At 41.0% G+C, this 19,494-nt stretch overlaps 1 protein-coding gene across 1 annotated transcript in view; it reads left to right on the top strand.

The window, feature by feature from the left end:
- The first annotated feature begins 968 nt into the window (after nucleotides 1-968).
- Nucleotides 969-19,494, top strand: part of adam12a (ADAM metallopeptidase domain 12a) — a 71,913-nt gene continuing 53,387 nt past the window's right edge. Inside the window, exons 1-3 of the mRNA XM_083994295.1 lie at nucleotides 969-1,085; nucleotides 11,476-11,597; nucleotides 17,175-17,248. Of these exons, the coding sequence (XP_083850421.1) occupies nucleotides 980-1,085; nucleotides 11,476-11,597; nucleotides 17,175-17,248 (302 nt within the window). The 5' untranslated portion in view covers nucleotides 969-979. The remainder of the gene's footprint in view (nucleotides 1,086-11,475; nucleotides 11,598-17,174; nucleotides 17,249-19,494) is intronic.

The raw sequence follows: 19,494 nt of genomic DNA, 5'->3' as shown, positions 1-19,494 counted from the left end.
ACACATGACTATATAAAAAGGTCCTATGCCTGCTAAGCTGTTTGGAAATGAAATATTGGTTAAACAGGTGCAAAACAATTTGTTGGCCTACTTGACAAAATAATCATGACAAAGGGTCCACTTACTAGCCTCTTTGGACACATTGTGGTGCATGCACCAGTGTTTGCTTAGTCAGCAAAGCAAAACATATTTTGTCTAAATTTTCCAACTGAAGAAAGGACATCCTCAAAGTTCAGGTTAAGCAAACTGAAAGAAAAGGTAGGCTACACTCAGTTGAGAATGTCCTGTATTTCTAATGTAAAACGTCTTATTTCATGATAAATAAAGCTGCTCTTATTTGGACACATTTGGACATATTATATCCATTCAATATATTCTTTATTTTGATATTGTTGTGCAAACATAGTAATTGGCGTGCACTGTAGAGTTTTATTTGGAAACCTGTCACCGGAAGTGAAGTGTTATTTGTTTCCGGTAGCTTGTCGCCGCTCGGTTGATGGCTGTGGGAGGACGAGGTGGCGTTAGGACCTCGCGGAGTGTCTCATTGAAGCACATGGTCCCCACTCATAAGACAACACTTCTCGCCAGTAATTGCCCTGGAATTGATGTCATTCCAGTGGGCGACTGACACAGCAGCGGTTTGTGTGTTTGTCAATGTTTTCATCGCTCATTTCACTCAGCTCCTCACTTTTTTCCTTTTTTTTCCTTCCTGTGCGCGCGCGCTCGCAGCCCGTGACTTGGACACCTTTGAATGGGGAAAGTGCGCGGAGTTGAATCAGCTGTCCTCGGGATTTCCGAAAGCACCGCTGACATACTTGATCATATTTCAGGAAGTCGTTTTATTTTAAGGAGGAGGGAGTGGAGGGGGGGGTTTGCTCTTTGCTGCTCATCAGCTGTTGTCGGGGCTGTGATTGTATGATGGTTGGAGCTGCAGTCAAACAGTAGAAAGCCAGTCCCGTCCACGCTTCAGCCGGGCATCATGAACCCCGGGAGCCGGAGCCTGAAGTTTGTTATTTTGACAGCACTTCAGGCTTTATGGGTCTCTCTATCGGTGTGTGACGGTGTGCTCTCCAAGTCTGCTGAAGGTAAGAGGTGAAGAAGATGGTGAGGGTGACAATTTTACTTTGCATTTCATGCAAAAACCAAAGATCCATGTGCAAAAGTAGTGAATGTATTGTTTTCCAGATTGTTTAATTTTTTTTTTTAAGCTCTTTTCACCTAAGAAAATGATTTTTTGTGCTTATTTCCTTTGATATTTGAATTAACCTGCATGCAATATGCATTCTATTCTATTCCATTCTATTCATGTCTCCCCTTTGGCTGTTCTGGATACATCATGTTTTATGAAAGCCTTTATTAATACAGATCTGTAACATATGTTCTGCAGAATGAAACATCTCCAGTGTAAACAAGCTTTCTAAATCTATTATCTCAAATAGAGCCGAGCTGGATGTGAATGGCAGAGCATCTTTTTAAGTTTTTTTTTTTTACTTAGCAGTCCACCCTGTGTATAGCCTACACCTCAGAGGAGTGGAGAGATGCTGTATAATTGATGATGCTGAAACTCTCTTTGGTAATCAGTGGTAGCAGTGGAAGCACACTTCAGTTTTTTTTTCAAGATACTTCAGACACAAGCTGCTTCAGTTTTTCAATTGCAGATGAATTTCAGGGTCGGTTCAGAAGCATGTGTGAAATCAATAGTTTGGTTTGATCAGAAGAAAGGAAGTCTTTTTTTTCTCTTTTTAGTATATTGAAGCCTCTGGATTGTGTATTGTGTTTATGATGACCCAGCAGCAAATGAGAAAGAGCTGCTTGTGAGCTGTGGGGCAATGTTGAGATGTGATGTCTGTGCTCGTGTTTGTGTCTCAGACTGTGTTTGCAACCCTTTGGGGCTGTGGCTCATGACACCTCAGTCACCAGTGTTTCCGTGCCCCAGGTGAGATTCAACAAGGATGCTACACACAGTTTTTAGAAACAGTAGCAAGAGTAGGAGGTGCACTTCTACCAGAAACTTTTTTTTTTAACATCCAAATACACTGCCAGTCACGACAGTCAGCGTGGAATCCTGGGAATTAATTACCAGCAAGGGCAAATGTGTAAAACTGGGATTGAAGCATGCGGAAGTTGTTCATTTATTCATCAACCGTTCATCTTCGTCAGAAGTTGGCCTTGATGCTTCTTTCCCATGAGTTCAGTCCCGTTGAAAACTATCATCGCTGGTTCGTTTGTGGCCACAGAAAGTCTGCGCAGATCTGTATTGGCAGCGTATTTACCTGCTTGGGGGTAATTCAGGCTGATTGAGGTAAATGGATGCATGGTGAACAAGTGCTTGTTAATACCCACGGGAGATGGAGCTGAAGTTAAAAGAGAAAGATAATCAAACCTTGTGAAATGCCGGGTGACGGCTGACAAAATATGCAAATGTCAAAACTTAAGAGAAGAATATTTTTCTTTTCTTTTTCTTTTGGACAAAATGATTGTGCGATTAATGAAAAATAATTGGCAGCCTTGCTTGTGCTCATGTTTTATGAAATTCTACATTGTCTCCGCTCTGTGCACTTTTTTTTTGTCTTTGCCATCAGAAAACAAGTGTGCTAAGAAAAGACCTCCATGCAATGTCATGTTTGCATTCATATTTCATGACACAACTCCCTGAGCTTTCTTGTCGGTTTTCCTCTCCCTGTTTGTCTTGTGCATGTTTCTGTCGTAGCTGGGGATCGTTTGTTGAATGATTTCCTCCAATGGTTGACACACTCAGTGTCAGCCAGCATTTACTAGCCAGCTGCACTGCTTCAGCCAACATGACTGCCTCTGCCTCGAGCGCTGCATGCAGCTTGCGTGCTGCACGCTTGGTCTAATGAAAGTTGAGCTGAGAATATATTTTTGGACTATAGTAAAACATTCCTTCAGCAAACAGTGTCCTCCCCCAGAGAGACATTATCACAATGATGTGACCCATCTCAAGTCAGAGGCATTTAGTATCTTTTCAGTATGAATGGATTTGGATCTTCCAGATGAGTGGCTCAGGATATTTAAGACCCAGGAGGCTGGTAAGAAGAGTCGACTGGTGTTTGGTTGTGTGTTAAGACAGATTGATCAACCAGTTGCTGCTCCACACTGGGGATATTTATATAGGAGGGAGAGAATGGCTTGACTTTCTGGCCCGACCCTACATGTGTTGCATTAATTTCTTCGAAGATGCTTTGGACTCATTTGACCTCCCTAAACAAAAGTTGAACATGCAAGCTGAAACCTGATGCTGCCTCTGGACTCACTCATCGGAGACTATCACACCCAGACAGGTCATAGTTGAGCTCAGCATGCCTCTCTCCTGAGCGTCTTCTCTTGTCTGGTCAGAGCCCAGTTGGCTCTTGTCTGTCTATCTGGGGTAGTTCATGTTCCACTCCATCAGTGTTTCACAAAAAAAAAAGAAAAGAAAAAAAAAATCATTGACAGTCTATAAACCTGTTCTGGTCAGTTCTTGTGTTTCGTTTTGTGGTACTCTAAGGTGTAGTGTAGTTAATGCTTAAAAAAGGTTACAGTATTTTGCATGGTGGTGGTTATACATTGAAAATGTCAGGTAGCAGTTTTTTTCAGAGCACAAAAAGAACCACACGACAACATGAAAAACACATCCATAATAGACCTTTCTGTCACAGACCCTTTGACCTGTCACAGCAGGAAAAGCCAAGGTGCAATCAATAACATTAATATTAGCACTCCCGGGCTTGGCTATTTGCTGCATGCTGGTTCACTGTAATGGCCCACTGCAGCACTTAATGGTACTGAGCTAATGTTATTAGTTTCACCTGGGCTTCTCCTGCTGTCAAAAAGGTCCATTATAAGTAACATTTTAGCACACATTTCACATGCTCTATCAACATTAGCATTAATTCAAGCACATGTTTCTGACAAATGTTAATTCAACAACATTCAACTTTTAGCTCTGCTTTGGTCTCCACTGAGTCGTGACAATTAGCTTAAAGATGGCTGTTTTTTCAGGTTGTGTTAGCTGAAACTCTAGTTGCTAACTGCAAAGCAATTAACATCCAGCAGGCTCATTGTTTTAGCTGCAAACTGCTACATCTGTTGGCCAAAATGAGAACCACAGCAATGACTTACTTTTTCGACCACTCTTCAAGGCTGTAAACACAACATTGAAAGTTGAATTATTCCCACATGGAGTTATTGTTGTGTACGTCTTGGAAATCATGTTTCATGCCACCTGATTCACTTAGCTTAACACATGTTAACATTTGATGTGTCTATTTTGAATATTTACCCCTAATCACCTCTTTGACTGAGACTGAGTGTCATAAATATTCATATAAGCAGCTTTAGCAGATATCTTGAGTCACACATTTTTAATTTACAGGAAGGCGAAACAGCAGTTTTCACACGGTCCGTGTTAATTATTCATATGTTGTTGTGTCTTAAAAATCATATCAACATCTACCTATTCATGTGTCTCCAAGATCTTAAGTCTGGCAGCTTTTGAAACACAGTGGCATGTAGGTGGCGTTAAGTATTAAGGATTTGAAGAAAATAGGAACTAATTGCAATTCCAGATTAACACTCCTGTAGATCCTATGGGAAACATTACCCAGTTTTGACTGGATTCCATGTGTACATACAGTCATTGTCTTCCATTGAGATTTGAAACACATAATTTTACGTCTCAGCTCCAGATAATCTATCCTCCAGCCTCGCATACACCATCCACCCACATTTCACCTCACTATCCTGCAATGAGAAGGGACAAAGCAACTCTAGGGCTCTATGATTCCTAATACTAAGACGTGTTAAAAGGAACAAAACAGGTCACCTCCTACCTGAGTGAGTTTCTAACAACCTGGCCCAGAGGAGGTTGAGCTGCTGCCAGTTGTTTTCTCTCTGAGTCCGTCTGAGTTGTGTTTCTCTGGCGGACCTGTGATGTATTTTTAAGTGAAACAGAGCAAGCAGCACATCAAACAGCTACACATGGACGAAAGTTTCAAGTAAGAACATTGACCAATCCAAGATTGTTAAAAGTTTGGGCTGGGTGTTTTTTTTAATGTTGTCAAACACCTAGTGAAAGGTGCATTTCTAGACTTCTTTACTTTTTCTTTCTTTCTTTTTTTCTTTTTTGAATCATAAAACACCAGAGTGCTCAAGCTGAAGTCTTTAAAATGGCTTGGTTTCTCTGATCCACAGTCCAGAAACCAAACATTTTCACTTTAAAAGGATATAAAGAACATTGGTAAAATCTTAGTGTTTGCACAGAGTTGAGAGAGGCGTTGTAGAAGAAAAAATAACAGATTTGCACACACAATTTACCACTTTGGTGAAGATAAAGCAATAAAGTCAGAGCATGGATCACTAATTTGAGAGATTGCACAGCCAGGAAAAAGCTCATGCTTTGCTTTGTTGCTTGATAATTAACTTGAATAAGTTCAATTTAAATATCAAACTTCATGGCATAATTTGTTCAGTCTACTTATTAAGTGTATCATCAGACACCGATATGGCTCTATCCACTGAGGTAAGGACATGGTTTCCACTACATGGAGATCTTCTGATGTCCTGATATAGCAGCTTCCCTCCCTTTCCTTTTCTCTGTCTTTCTAAGAAGGCTTGAGGTTTTTGTGCTTTGAATGTGCGCCAGACATGTGCTTCCCATGACAGAGAGGGGTTCCAAGGAGTTACAAGCTTTCACACAGCTCTGCTCCAGAAGCTCCCCTCCGACTCTGACCTTTGTTGCCGAGGCACACGGGCACCGTGCCAGGCAGCGACCACAGTCTCTGCAGCTGGGGGGCGTAATGGCGTTACCCAACGGGGGCGCAATGGCGCTGGTTTCTCAGGACAACATTAACCTCCTGCTGAGCCAAGGAGGATTATTTAGCTGCAGGACCATCTATTTCCCATAGAGTAATTATGTCCTGACATCAGGCTGGTGTGACAGTAAATGAGCTCAGTAGGCAAGGTGGGGGTAGAGAGATGGAGACACAAAGAAAGAGAGAGAGTGCACACAAAAGAGCTATTTACCAGCAGAGGGAGTCGAGTGTTAAACGGCTTGATTATGACCCAAAAAAATCATCCACCAATAAATCCAACCATTAACAACTCTCATTGCTGTGACGTTTGACACACTGCTACCTTATTAGATTTAATTTAAGTAGACCCCCTTTCCAGTTCGTGCAGATTCCTATTACCATGACGTCACCCGTCAGGTTTCTGTTTCCTTGTACAACCCTCAAGGTGTTGACATAATGCACCCCAAATGGGTCAGATGTTGACTGTGGAGTCGAGCCAAGATTACCAGGCACTTTTCACCTTTGCTCCGTAATCCCCATGAACCCTGCACCGAATTCTCAAGTAACAAATTACAGGGAGCGAGCGAACATTAGTCATTTAGGTGATCAACAGAACATTAAGGGCCTGCTTCTCAAACGTGAGAATTTGCTGCTTTTCTTTTCTGGTTTAGGTCATTTAAGGCTATAATTTAGCAACCACCCTCATGACCGATAAACCTTTTGGATTATTTTTTATATTCCCCATAAAGGGAATGGTTATAAATGCTCATCATGAGTTCTCAGCATCCCTAGGGACACCATAAAATAGCCTGTTTTGCCTGACCAACAGAATCAATGAAACATTAAACAAAGCAATGGTGCAGCCTTTTCCCCTTAATTTGGACTGTTGGTTGATCAAATAGGCAGGTTGACAACCTCCCCCTGGGCTTTTGGAACTTGATATGTTTTGGCATCCTATGATATAAAATAAGGGTTTCATTGATTGCGTAAGAAAAAGAAAATCAATAAAGACAATAATGATTAGTCACGGGCTTAGATCTGATGAAGGGGAGAAAGAGATAAGGAGAGGGAGTGGAGTTCATTGCTTTCGTCCTCAAGGTCATTTATGAAAGCGTGTCTACGTGATGGGTCTTCCACCCGATGTATCATTCATCAGTCTATCCCCAATCACCATTCTGTTTGAATTAGCATAACCTGCACACTGGGATTGTGGATAAATTGAGCTTGTGAAATGCCTGTCAATCAGCCATTATTAAATGAACAATAGCCATAAACTTTCCCTCATGGTCTGATGTCAGAAGCAACTTTTGGCTCAGAGTCTTTGCTGGCTCACGTCCTTAACTCAGTCAGTGCCCTGATTAAAGCCATACAATGCATCTGGGTAAAAATATCTGAGACAGGCACTTGATGCATTTTTTTATTAGATTTACTTGATCCAGAACACACTTCCTCATGGAACATGAGGAAACCTGCATTTTCTTGTAATATGTCTTTTTTTCCTCTTTGTCTCTTTGCCTTAATTAATTCCACATGCCCCTATTACAAGCCCGTTCCCGCCTCGAGGTTTGACTTGCAACTAAACAGTGTCCACACATGTCAAACAAGGCTGTTTCCTCCGTGTTTGTTTTTGTGCTATTCGAGGGATTTTTGCATGTCAAAGAGTCTCCTTCAAGCTGTCAGAGGCGTTGTTTTCCATTTTCAATGTAACGTGTTTTCAAGATCGAAAAGAACTGCTGTCAGAGTGACTTTGGGGTGTGTCCTTGTGTGTTCTTGTGCCAGCCGTTGGACAAGGTTGCCGAAGATTAGGAGCGTTCTTTATTGATGTGTGCACACGTGTATAGCCTGTATCCCATCTCAGTGAGGACCTGCACACGTAGGGGGCACGGCCTCATCAAGTGTGCAGATGAAAAGAACAGCATGCCATTTGTGTTGGAAAAGCATAGACTGTTATGAATACATTACTTCATGGTTGCCTGTCAAGGAGTGAGTTGCGGTTGGTTGCGAGAAAGCAGGCTCTGGGGTTTAATAAAGCCGAACAGTTGTTGATTTGTTTTGGTGGAACAGAGTGAGGGCCGGAGCGGTGAGAGGGCAGTAAGAAAGGACGACTTGAGGTCTGCAAAGAAGTGAGAAAGTTCATCTGTTCCCTGGGACCAACAGCACATAGCCTGTGGAAAATGCATTCATTTGGGAACTTTGATAAAACCAGGGAATGATTCACTGTGAAATACCATCAGGAAGCGTTCGCTGCCCCAGAATGCACGGATTTGGCGAGTTTCACGGCGAAACATGGCAAGGTGTTGAGGTTGAAAGAGGCCAAAACTTTGAATGAAATATTGAATGAAACATGTTGAAATTCTGTTGAATCAACGATGAAACTGTAAAAACCCTACGACTGATTTAGTCGTCTCTTCACCCCCGTATCACCACAAATCAGTGCTTCCTGTGAACACGACACAAAATGCCAACCTGCTGGTGGAGATGACGGGAACGGAGACAATTAGGAGAGCAAACAAAATCATTTTTCTTGTATGAGTGACTCAGTATAGTTTTTCCTTTGTGTCTCTAAGAAATGACTCATTCAAATCTTTGGAAAATTACTGATCGGAAATGTGCAGCTAGTGATGGTGGTGGTGGTGATGATGATGAGGGGTGACAAGAGACGGCTTTGTTTTAAAGGATCACAAACGTCAAAGCCGACCACAGGTTTACTGATGTTTAGTCCTGTGACCCCTTTATGGGCAGGAAACACCCACTCCCTATCACAAGTTGTACAGCTGGAGGTTAAATTCAGCAATAATTCTTCAGGAAAAGAAACATTTGAGAAAACTCTTTAAAAAAATAAACTTTTTCTCTTCTTTTTCTATTGTGGTAAATCATCTTGTGAAGCTGCACATTCATCTCAGGAGGAGGAAGCTCTGACTCAGACGCCCAAACTCCTTTCTATCAAATTCAGCCTGCACAGACACTTTTTTTTTTTACCTGAAACGTCATTAAATCATTCAGTATGAATAAGCTATACCACTGTTAAGATGCAATTAGCCAAACTGTGTTGAAATGCTTCAACATGTAGCGTTTATGATGGATTTGTTGTTTTTTCTTAACAACACTAGTGAGTGGGGACACCCAAATGTATAACTTTTATTCAGCCATCAGTCTGTATCACATTTCAGTCACGCACACGCGAACAAACGCGCACTCAGTCACGTCCCAACGCACGCAGACATACAATCCTCCCACCTAGCACTGACTTTATTGAGGCAATATAAATGGCACAAGCTCTCCTTGTGTACACCCAAGCATAAAGGGAGCTGATCGTGGCCAGAACACTCTTTTATTAAGACCTCTGTTTACACTCTCCTTTATTGAACGTATAAAAAACGCTTCAGGTTCTGGTCCCACTTTTATCGCTCCCTTAATGCTTCTGGTAGCTCTTATAACATTCTATCTAACAAAAGCCACTTACACGGTGCACACACCCCGGCCTTGCCACGCTCCAACTTTGCTAAATGTCTCTCCCAAGCATGTGGAAAAGAAATGAGCCTGCAGACTATTTCCACTAATATAATGCCATTTATAAGTGGGGAATTAAACCTCATAGCACACCACATTAACAAAATGGTTATTCACTTGCGGACTTTGAAGTCGAGGAACCAAATGTCGTACGGTTGTGAACCTCGCCTTCAGAGCTGATGCCACAGAAAAGGCGATGGCTGTTCCATATGTGTGTGTGTGTGTGTTAGTGTGGACTTGACCTTTCTCTGTCAAACCTCCTCTCTGTTTTCCCCTCATCTGTTGTGTTTATCCATCTGCGCTTTTCTCCGAAGTTGTCATGCGTTCCCTTACTCAGCATGCCCACCTCCCCCAGACGGTGTGGTTTTCTAAGACTAATGAAGGCAGGATGCTTCTCTGGCTGTTATGTGTGTGTGTGTGTGTGTGTGTGTGTATGATGTCGTCCCGTCCTTGTCGGAGCCTGCTTCTCATCATCAGGCTGGAGCTGGATGAGGACTGCTGAGCTGGTCACCTCTGGCAACTCCGCTATCAGCTGGAGCGGCTCTGTGATGAACTCCAGAGTGGTGGTTTCCTCAGAGGAGAAGCAGAACAAAGCTCAGCTGGGGAGCGCTGTGTCTGACCCGGGTTATTAAGGCAGGATAATAAGCAGACTCAGCTGTTTTAGCTGGATGAGTCATGTGAGAGAATCTCGGAATGTTGAACCCTCGAAAGAAGAGCCTCGGATCTGCTGGTGCCGATAATAATCAGTGACGAGCGCGTCCCCATGAGTGTGTTTGTGTGTGTTTTGAAATGTGATTAAAAACTAATTGGGAACAAAGTTTCAGTTTCAAAACATATAAATTATGTTCGAAACCACACGCGAAAAGTTCTCAGAAGAAACTGACATCACCCCCTCGACTAAATGTGTTTCCCTGCTGTTTGGAAAATGCCTGATGAAGCATCAGTGGAAGAAAAAAAACAAAAAAAAACAAAAAGAAACCAAGCAAACATTTGATTTAGGATGTTTGCACTCAAACAAATGGCGCTAACAACCCCTGCTGTTTTAGTAAGAGACCCAAACTCTGAAATAGCTTCCCTGCTGCGGGGAACTGATTACTGCAGGAGTCCTGTTAGCACTGTCCTCTTCTGGCTCGCCACCGCATCCTCCCTCTGCGAGTGCTCATCGTCTACTTCTTAGAGAGATTTCTAGCTTCTGTCTCAGTTACAAGTGGAAGGTTCATTTAGGATGGAGGCTAGTTGTGCTTTTTTTTTTTTTTTTTTTTTACCCCCTCGCTGCTTTGGCTCTCGACGGCATGCTCAGAGACATCAATATTGGATTTAGGGACGAATGTGTTCTTAAATGACTGGCAGTCAAGTTTGAAGAACTGTAGCCGTTCGGAGGCTCAGTTCTAACACCCTGTCAGAACAGAGAGCGAGAGGAGATAAAAGCATGCTGGGAACAATGCCCCGAAGCTGCGTCTAATCCCTTGCACTGCATCCTGGACACTAGCCCTGTGTGTTAGGAGTTATCACAGCAGCAGCAGCAACCCAAGCTCCTCTTCGCTCCAAACTCTTACGTTCCTGAAGATTTATGCAGCTTGAGTGGTGGAGGGTGGAGGTGGTTGTGGTGGTGGTGGTGCGCTGCTTCGCTACAGGCAAACAGCTCTCGTCTCTTGATGTGCGAGAGTGCTGATTAGTGCTTGTTGTGTTCATGTCTTTATGGCAGGGGAGACGGGCTCCATTCCACTGACAGCCTGTGAAGAGGAGGTGAACATATGTTCAGGAAGGGGCGAGGATGTATCGGAGATGGCATTTTGTCAGATTGGATAATTGTTAGTTATGAAAAGCAGAAACATTCAGAGATCATTATTTGTGTTGTGGCATTGAAAAATCCATCAAATACAAACACTGCGATTTTGTTTAAGTGACGCTTTATGTTTCGTGGCAGGTTGTGTCCTGATGCCGCTAATGAACACCAGACTCTGGCCTTTAATAATGGGAAGGAATTCATTATCGGTGTTGTTTGTAAGAAATCAGTTTAGAAAATGTTCCTGTTGTTTGTGTCCACAGCGATGGACATGCTCTGCTTTTCCAGATGCTGAGAGAATTTAGAGTAAAGGAGGAACACTTTGAAGTTTCCTCTGTATTCTCACACGGTATTTATATTTTTTCTTTCTTCTTTTTTTTGTTACAGGGAATCTATTGAGCCCGACTCTTCAACACAGACCAACAGCAAAGCAGAAACACTATGGGACTACAGTACCTCTTCAGCTCGTCGGACAAGACTGGAAACCAATCAGCCAGCTCAAATCCCAGGTGAAGAACAGAACATTTCTGCAAATTTCAGCTCCTTTTCTTCTTCTTATCTTAAATTGTCAATTTTTTTGTCCTCCACTGATCCAGATATCATCATCGAGCATAGTTTCATAAAATCTAGCAGCCTTTTGCACACTATTCTGATGATCTCTTCACTTTTGATCTCGTCTTGATCAGTTTGAAATGCATTTTTGTGACAGTTACTGTAGCAACCACGCTGCTTCCCAGGAGATGAAAGGTTCTTATTTCGACACTCTGGAGTTTTTCTTCTTGCACCACCATCAGACACAAAACTTCTCTTAGGGAGTGAACCACTTTGATTTCAACCAACCCTGTGGCCATTTGTCTAAACAGCAGCGACTCAAATTTAAACGTATAGCCCCACTACTGGAACGGCGTTTAGCTGTTGTTGTGTTACATGTTGAGCTGCCTCGAGAACAGACGTTTCTAACCTTTTCTAGGTAACGCTTTATATTAAGGTCCTTGTAATAAGCATTAGTTAATAGGTAATAAGGCTCTTATAAGTGATTACAAGATGCTTATTAACATTATTATGCGTTTATAAGACTATATATGTATTAATAGACTCATTATAATATAGTTAATAGCAGACTATAAGAGATTTATAATAACTTATAATAAACTTAGTTAACTGTTTGTTGATGCTTATGAACATTAATAAAATCCTTATGAGTATCTTATAATTGTTCATAATAACATTACAAACACATATATTGACTCAACTAGCCCAATCATTATGTCTTTGTTATGCCTTTATTAATATTAAGGTCTGTGTAATAAGCGTTAGTTAATAGGTAATAAGGCTCTTATAAGTGCTAACAAGTATTAATAGTCTCATTATAATATAGTTAATAGTAGACTATAAGAGATTTATAATAACTTATAAGAAACTTGTTAACTGTTTGTTGATGCTTAAGAACATTAATAAAATCTTCATGAGTATCAATCTAGCCCAACCATGATGTCTTTGTCATGCCTTTATTAATCTTTTTTTTGTTTGATTTATTAACATTATACTTTATTGCTCATCCATTATAAGTTTACTTGTTTACAGTAAACTGTGCTTTTTGCATGTACTGGATCTAAAGCGAGAACAATGTCTTATTAAGGCTGATAAATCTTTTATTATGCATTTGATTTTGGTTTTCAGAAAGGTGCGTCGGAGGAGAAGAGCAGACTTGTAGAGTTTCTTCTCACTTGAAACATTTATTAAGCGATTGTTTCGTTCAGACCTTTCCCAAGGCATTGTCTCTGACCCTCTTCTTTGTCATCTTCATCTGGTGACAGATTTGATTTGTTTCAGGGTTTTTTTTTTTTTCCCTGAAGGTAGGCTATTTAATTAGGATTTAAAGTTTTTTTGGTCGAACTACCTTCAAAAATCAGTTTCCTGAGTTTGTTTTGTGTGCCTGGCAAAGTCACTTTTTTTCTTCCTCCTCCTTCCAGTGTTTTTGAGGGACCGCTTCTTTTCTGCTTTTTCTCAGTCTGTACAGTCTATGCTGTTGAGTGATTCTTTACCCCTTTCGCTTTTATTTTGAAAGCAAACAGCAAAACCGGAAGTTCCGGTTTAAGCTAGCCGCTAAAAGCTTAACACATGCCCATGTGTAAAATGGAGGTAGTTGCCCAACATTTTTGCCCCCGAGTAGAATTCAAACCCATTCTGGGCTTCGAAAAGAAGCAGCTGACAAGAGGAAGCGTTGTGAGACGGAGGATGACTCTTCTGGTAAGTTTAACTGCTGCTAACTTGTTAGTACAAACTCAAACATGCATAGCTAACGTTAGCCGAAGCTAGTGTAACTTAGACCTAGCCGCCTCATGACTGTTGCTGCCCTACGGAAGCGCTCCTCTGTGTATCAGTTTTTATATTAAAATGTAGTTTATTTTGTCTCCAGCTAGGCTTATATACATACAGTGTACATTGTCGAAATATATAACTTCTCTCTTTCGTTGTGCACCGTCTGATATGTTCTTGACACTTTTCTGTACATGATAGCCTACTTACTGCTGTGAACATTCAGCACAGTCATTTGAGTTTGAGTTTAATGAAATGTGCTACATTAAGACTCTATTTAAAATGCTTGAAAATTCAACTGTAAAGTGTTATTGCAGGATATATCGAGACTTTTATTTTTATGTTTTTACATAAAAATAAAATGTCATTATGAAAACTCAGATGTAAATTTCCTCTATCCTCATTCTCTACCGACCCCTCCTCAGACTCCTCAAGCTCCTCAACCTCAGATGATGGCAAGAAGAAGAGGAAGAGGGAATTGCTTTTGATGCAAACAAGAGTGCAAAAGAGCATCTGCGTTAAATGTTCAATGGAATTAAAAATAAAAAAAAATAAAAGTGTACTTTTTTTTCAAAGATCTGTTTTAGGTAATTTTTAGTTTTATACATTTTAAGTATACAAATCATGTTGCACTTTGCAAAATTGCACTTTTTTGAGTTAAATTATGTTTTGTATAATATGCCTAAATGTTTTAAAGGTGCTTTCTACCTGTTTTAGGTGATTTTGATTTTTATACATTTTCAGTAAAATGTCTCTTTACTTGACAGCAATGAATAAAACAATGTTGGGCTTCACTGTTGAAACATTTGTATTAGCCTACTATGCAATCTTTTCTTTACATTTTATCAACCTTGACCACATGAATTGTTCATTACAGATGTGGAAGTTGTGAAAATCATTGTTTGTTAACCATTAATGAATGCATTACAAAAGATTTATTAGACTTAATAAGGCATTGTTCTCGCTTTAGATCCAGTACCTGCAAAAAGCATAGTTAACTGTTAACAAGTGCATAGTTAACTGATGATAATAAGGGCATAATAATGCACAATAAAATATTTATCAGCCTTAATAAGACATTGTTCTCGCTTTAGATCCAGTACCTGCAAAAAGCATAGTTAACTGTTAACAAGTGCATAGTTAACTGATAATAAGGGCATAATAATGCACAATAAAATATTTATCAGCCTTAATAAGACATTGTTCTCGCTTTAGATCCAGTACCTGCAAAAAGCATAGTTAACTGTTAACAAGTGCATAGTTAACTGATAATAAGGGCATAATAATGCACAATAAAAGATTTATCAGCCTTAATAAGACATTGTTCTCGCTTTAGATCCAGTACCTGCAAAAAGCATAGTTAACTGTTAACAAGTGCATAGTTAATTTATAATAGATGAGCAATAAAGTATATATTAACGTTAATAAATCAAACAAAAAAGATTAATAAAGGCATGACAAAGACATCATGGTTGGGCTACACTCAGTGTTTGTAATGTTATTATGAACAATTATAAGATACTCATGAAGATTTTATTAATGTTCTTAAGCATCAACAAACAGTTAACAAGTTTCTTATAAGTTATTATAAATCTCTTATAGTCTACTATTAACTATATTATAATGAGACTATTAATACTTGTTAGCACTTATAAGAGCCTTATTACCTATTAACTAACGCTTATTACACAGACCTTAATATTAATAAAGGCATAACAAAGACATAATGATTGGGCTAGTTGAGTCAATATATGTGTTTGTAATGTTATTATGAACAATTATAAGATACTCATAAGGATTTTATTAATGTTCATAAGCATCAACAAACAGTTAACTAAGTTTATTATAAGTTATTATAAATCTCTTATAGTCTGCTATTAACTATATTATAATGAGTCTATTAATACATATATAGTCTTATAAACGCATAATAATGTTAATAAGCATCTTGTAATCACTTATAAGAGCCTTATTACCTATTAACTAATGCTTATTACAAGGACCTTAATATAAAGCGTTACCATACATTTTATATGATGGTTGGTATTTTCTTTCCTCAAAAGTGAACTGTTTTGTCGGCCCAATGTCTTATCCCTCCGACCACAGGTTGGGAACCGATGTTTGAAAAGTATGTAGTGAATCTTCCAAAATTGAGGTTTACCCTTAAACCTGTTCCACAAACATTTTAAACATTAAATGTAATACAAAATTCGTCACATTCATGATTTTCCTGCACCGTTGTAAATCCAATTAACAGTGCAACATGTAATAGACCATACATTTTAGATACGCTTGCATGTTCTGATGTTCTCCAACTCAGTACATCCTAAAATAAACATTGCTCACTGATTTAATGAGTAATCCCAGTTTGGTAATTGCTGATTAACTGTAATGTACATTGCAGTGAAATGAACAGTTTATACATTATTTTTAAGCTTCATGGTGCATCTCAGCCTCGATGTATTGAATCGTGCTCATGTGTCAGCACTGAGAGTCAGTTAAGTCCAGGCGTGTGGACCACATACAGCGAGGCAGAGATTAGCGGTCATTGCCTCTTTGCGTTCAGATCAGTACATTTCAAACACAGGCAGCTGCACAGTGTCTCAACAGCAGAAGAAAAACACTTCACAACTCACTGGAACATAAAATTTTGAAATCTGGGATACTTGGATCTGTTTGCTGTTATAATCCCAGACTTTATAAAAAACAAAATACATGGCTGCCAGGCAGATTTAGGAACACAGCTTGAGTTTCCAGGTTGTGCTATTAAGTGAATTCATTTGTGGATTAATTTGTTCTGGCTTAACCAAACAGACGAGGTGCCACAAGGTTTCTCTGGGATCTTATTACCTGAAAAACAAAACAAAACCTCACGTCAGCACAACGAATACCTACAAAGTGCTAATTTGAATATATTACCCCTCTAATAATATCCCCATACATGCAGTGTGCTGTGCATATTTTCCCTGCGGTTATAAATGGCAGTTGTCATAAACATTATGCAGTGTGAGGGAGGTCAGAGAATGCATATAGAAAGCTGCTTGAACGGGAAATAGCAGGAAGTTTAGTCCCACTTGGTTTGTGCAATGATACCGCCTAAAACTGTAAGTGTTCTGCTTCCATATCCTCTTATGATCCACTAGACATTCTTCTCCACATGGGGTGATGGATGACTTAACCCAGAGCTGCGCTTTTTGCCACAGTTGACCCAGATTGAACTACGTGTGTGAGCTGTGTTTATGTGTGTGGAAGGATGTGTGTTTCTGTGCTTGACTGGGAGCACAGCACAGGACAGGAGAGGCTGTATGTTGACATGTGGGTGAGTGCGTGTGAGAATGTGTGTGTGTGTGTGGGCGTTTGGCCACGTGTAGCCACGTTCGGTCGCGCAGCACGACTGACAGCAGTGATGTATGACTCTGTGCCACTTCATCCGAGTCTAACCGAGACACATCGTCTCCCTCGGTGTAGTAACTGGAGGGGTGCTAGGACTCGTGGCTCTCAGCAGGATTAATGTCAAATGGAATAGGAACATTAGATAATCCCCTCTGCTCTTGTTCTAATATACAAAGTAGCGTCATGAGGATTTCCAACCGCTCCCATCAATTGAAAACAATGGTCCTGCATGTTTTCTCACGGTTGCTGGGGTGGCTCCGTCAAAGTTGCGCCCGATTCACCCGAGCCATCTTTCCTCAATCAAAAAAAGAGCTGCCTGCCTGTCTCCACGAGTCATTTTGTCTCATCTCCTCTCCTGTCTGTTGTCTCTTCAGAGTCACCCTGCATCACTGAAGCTCCTGATTGAAGTGGAAGGTGAGCAGCTGCTCTTGGCTCTGGAGAAAAACGAGTAAGTGTTCCCTCCATTCATAATCTGCCTTAGCTCGAAAACTGAGTGCTTTTTGGAGTACAAATGGGTGACATATGCGCTGCCCAGGGGCTACAACTGGGGCTGTAGCCAAGCTGTGTGTCACACATAACAGCCAGGGAAGGGGAGGGTGGAAGCATTTCTCTCTTGCTCTTGCTAGCATGCAGCCCGCTTTATTTTTCTTTTTTTTTTTGTTCGCCGAAACAAAGACTTGAAAGACAGAAATTCCTGAATACATCAGCAAGATACTGATGAAAACCGACATCTTCCTCCTTCTTCTCCCTCTATCTTTTCATTTGATCTATTGGTATAACACAGGGGAGAAGGAAGCTTTGTTTGAACACAGCACACACTCGGCTCTCTGTGTAGTAAGATACTATCAAAACAGTGTTAGTCAAGGGACTGTCAAGGAGGGGGAACATCATTTGAAAGAGATCAGGTTATCGGAATAGGTACACTTTGACAGAGACGTAGCTCTGGATCTGTTCAGAGGAATATTTGTCATCCTTGCGTTTTTTTACACGAGGGCTCAGACTGAGCGTGGCCTCGGTCTCAGACAACCCTCCGAGTCGAGTGTATTGCTGAGAAGAATGGGACGTGATTGATGGAGCAATATGTTTTCCATCCAGCTCTGCTGCCACACATGAGCAACCAGGAACAAGCAGAGCTTTCTGCGCGATAGAGAGAAAGAAGGGAAAGGGAAGCAAAGAGAAAAAAGCGGATGGGTTTTTTTTTTTTATGCCAGAGTCAGCCATGAATCTCACTTGTTTTCCAGACTTAATATATGTAAATTCCACCTGCAGACTGTGGGACAAAGCTTTCAACACCAGCGACCGCAATTTTATGGCTTACCTACTTTGAAAATATTTTGATGGGAAATCATACTCAGTCTTTCTGTCGAATAACATTCCTGCTTTGCACAGGTGGGGATTTTGCAAAGCTGACTTGCAGATTGTCAAATTTTCACCAGCCCCATTTATAGCAGGGAATTACGTTCTGTTGCATGGAAAAACATTTCACCCCCCCCCCCCCCCCCCCCAGCTGCAGTGGAAGTGGAAAAACACCTTACATTCCCATGCATCACCAACATGAGCTTCATCCAGTGTGGCTGTCATCGTTGTCCAGCAGCGTTAAATGTGAAGTCCACAGTCGGGCTCGAACCTCCGAGCCAAGAGGAACAAACAGAGACGATGGAGAAGTGCAATCTAGGTCTTTCTAATGAGCTCGAGAATGATGGAAAAGACTTTACTCAAACAAACCCCCCTGTGCGTCCTAAATACCAGTCGGTTGGAATTTACTCTCAACACTTGTCTAGAAAACAAGATTCACAGGTTAAAAAGGTGCAAAGGTTAAATTTTCACCGTCTCTCCATGGTCAGGTCCATCTGTGGTGAGTCAGAATCCGCTAAATAGGAGCCTCTTTGCACCATGTGGGTGTGATACAGTGAAGCACCAGCAGCACTTCAGGAGGATGCATGTTGCTGATTGAGTTCGCTGTGGTGAAGCCAGACCTGAACCTGCTGCGCTGACATGAAGTTGAAGGTTCTTGTCTGAGGTTTTTCTGGCAGACTGGCTGCGTGCTGCTGATAAAATCCAGTTGTTCAAACACAGCCGGCATCTGTAGAGGAGGAGGAGGAGGAGGAGGAGGAGGAGGAGGAGGGGGAAAATGTGTTCCAGAAATGATTTGAGTGAAATCCTCTCAACCCCCAGATTTATTTTTGTTTTCTCAGGTCTTCATCAGTAAATATCGCTGGCAACACAACACAAGCGAGGTGTGCTGCACAGCTGAGCACCACCATTAGTGCTGCACGGAGAGGTGAAGGCACTACGCGAGTGTGTCTGAACTCACATCACCCCTCCAGTCTAGCAGAGGGTAGCAAAGGTTACCTAAGGAGGCTGGGGGTACATGAAAATTTTATCGCAAGCAGCTTGAAATCATTATAGTTTTTGTTTCTGTTTTCTAGGAAGGATCATTAGCTATTTGTTGCAAAACCCGAATCATCCCCGGTGCATTAAACAGCTCAACCAAAAGGCCAAAAATAATAGAAACGCGTCTCTCGAGTCACTGTATTAAGCCCTTTTGGCTCAGTGACTGACCTGTTGTAGAACTTTGATATTTCCTGCCATGTTTAACCTTCAGTTTGATCCCTGTTCTAACAGTATTGACCCAATAAATCAGACTTCTTATCAGAAAAAGGCCAGTCAACAGCTTCAGGCTGATGAAAATCC

The sequence above is a fragment of the Trachurus trachurus genome, assembly GCF_905171665.1.
Source record: "Trachurus trachurus genome assembly, chromosome: 19".
Classification (NCBI taxonomy): Eukaryota; Metazoa; Chordata; class Actinopteri; order Carangiformes; family Carangidae; genus Trachurus; species Trachurus trachurus.
Note: the sequence above shows the minus strand (reverse complement) of the source record. Positions and strands in the feature narration are given on the sequence as shown.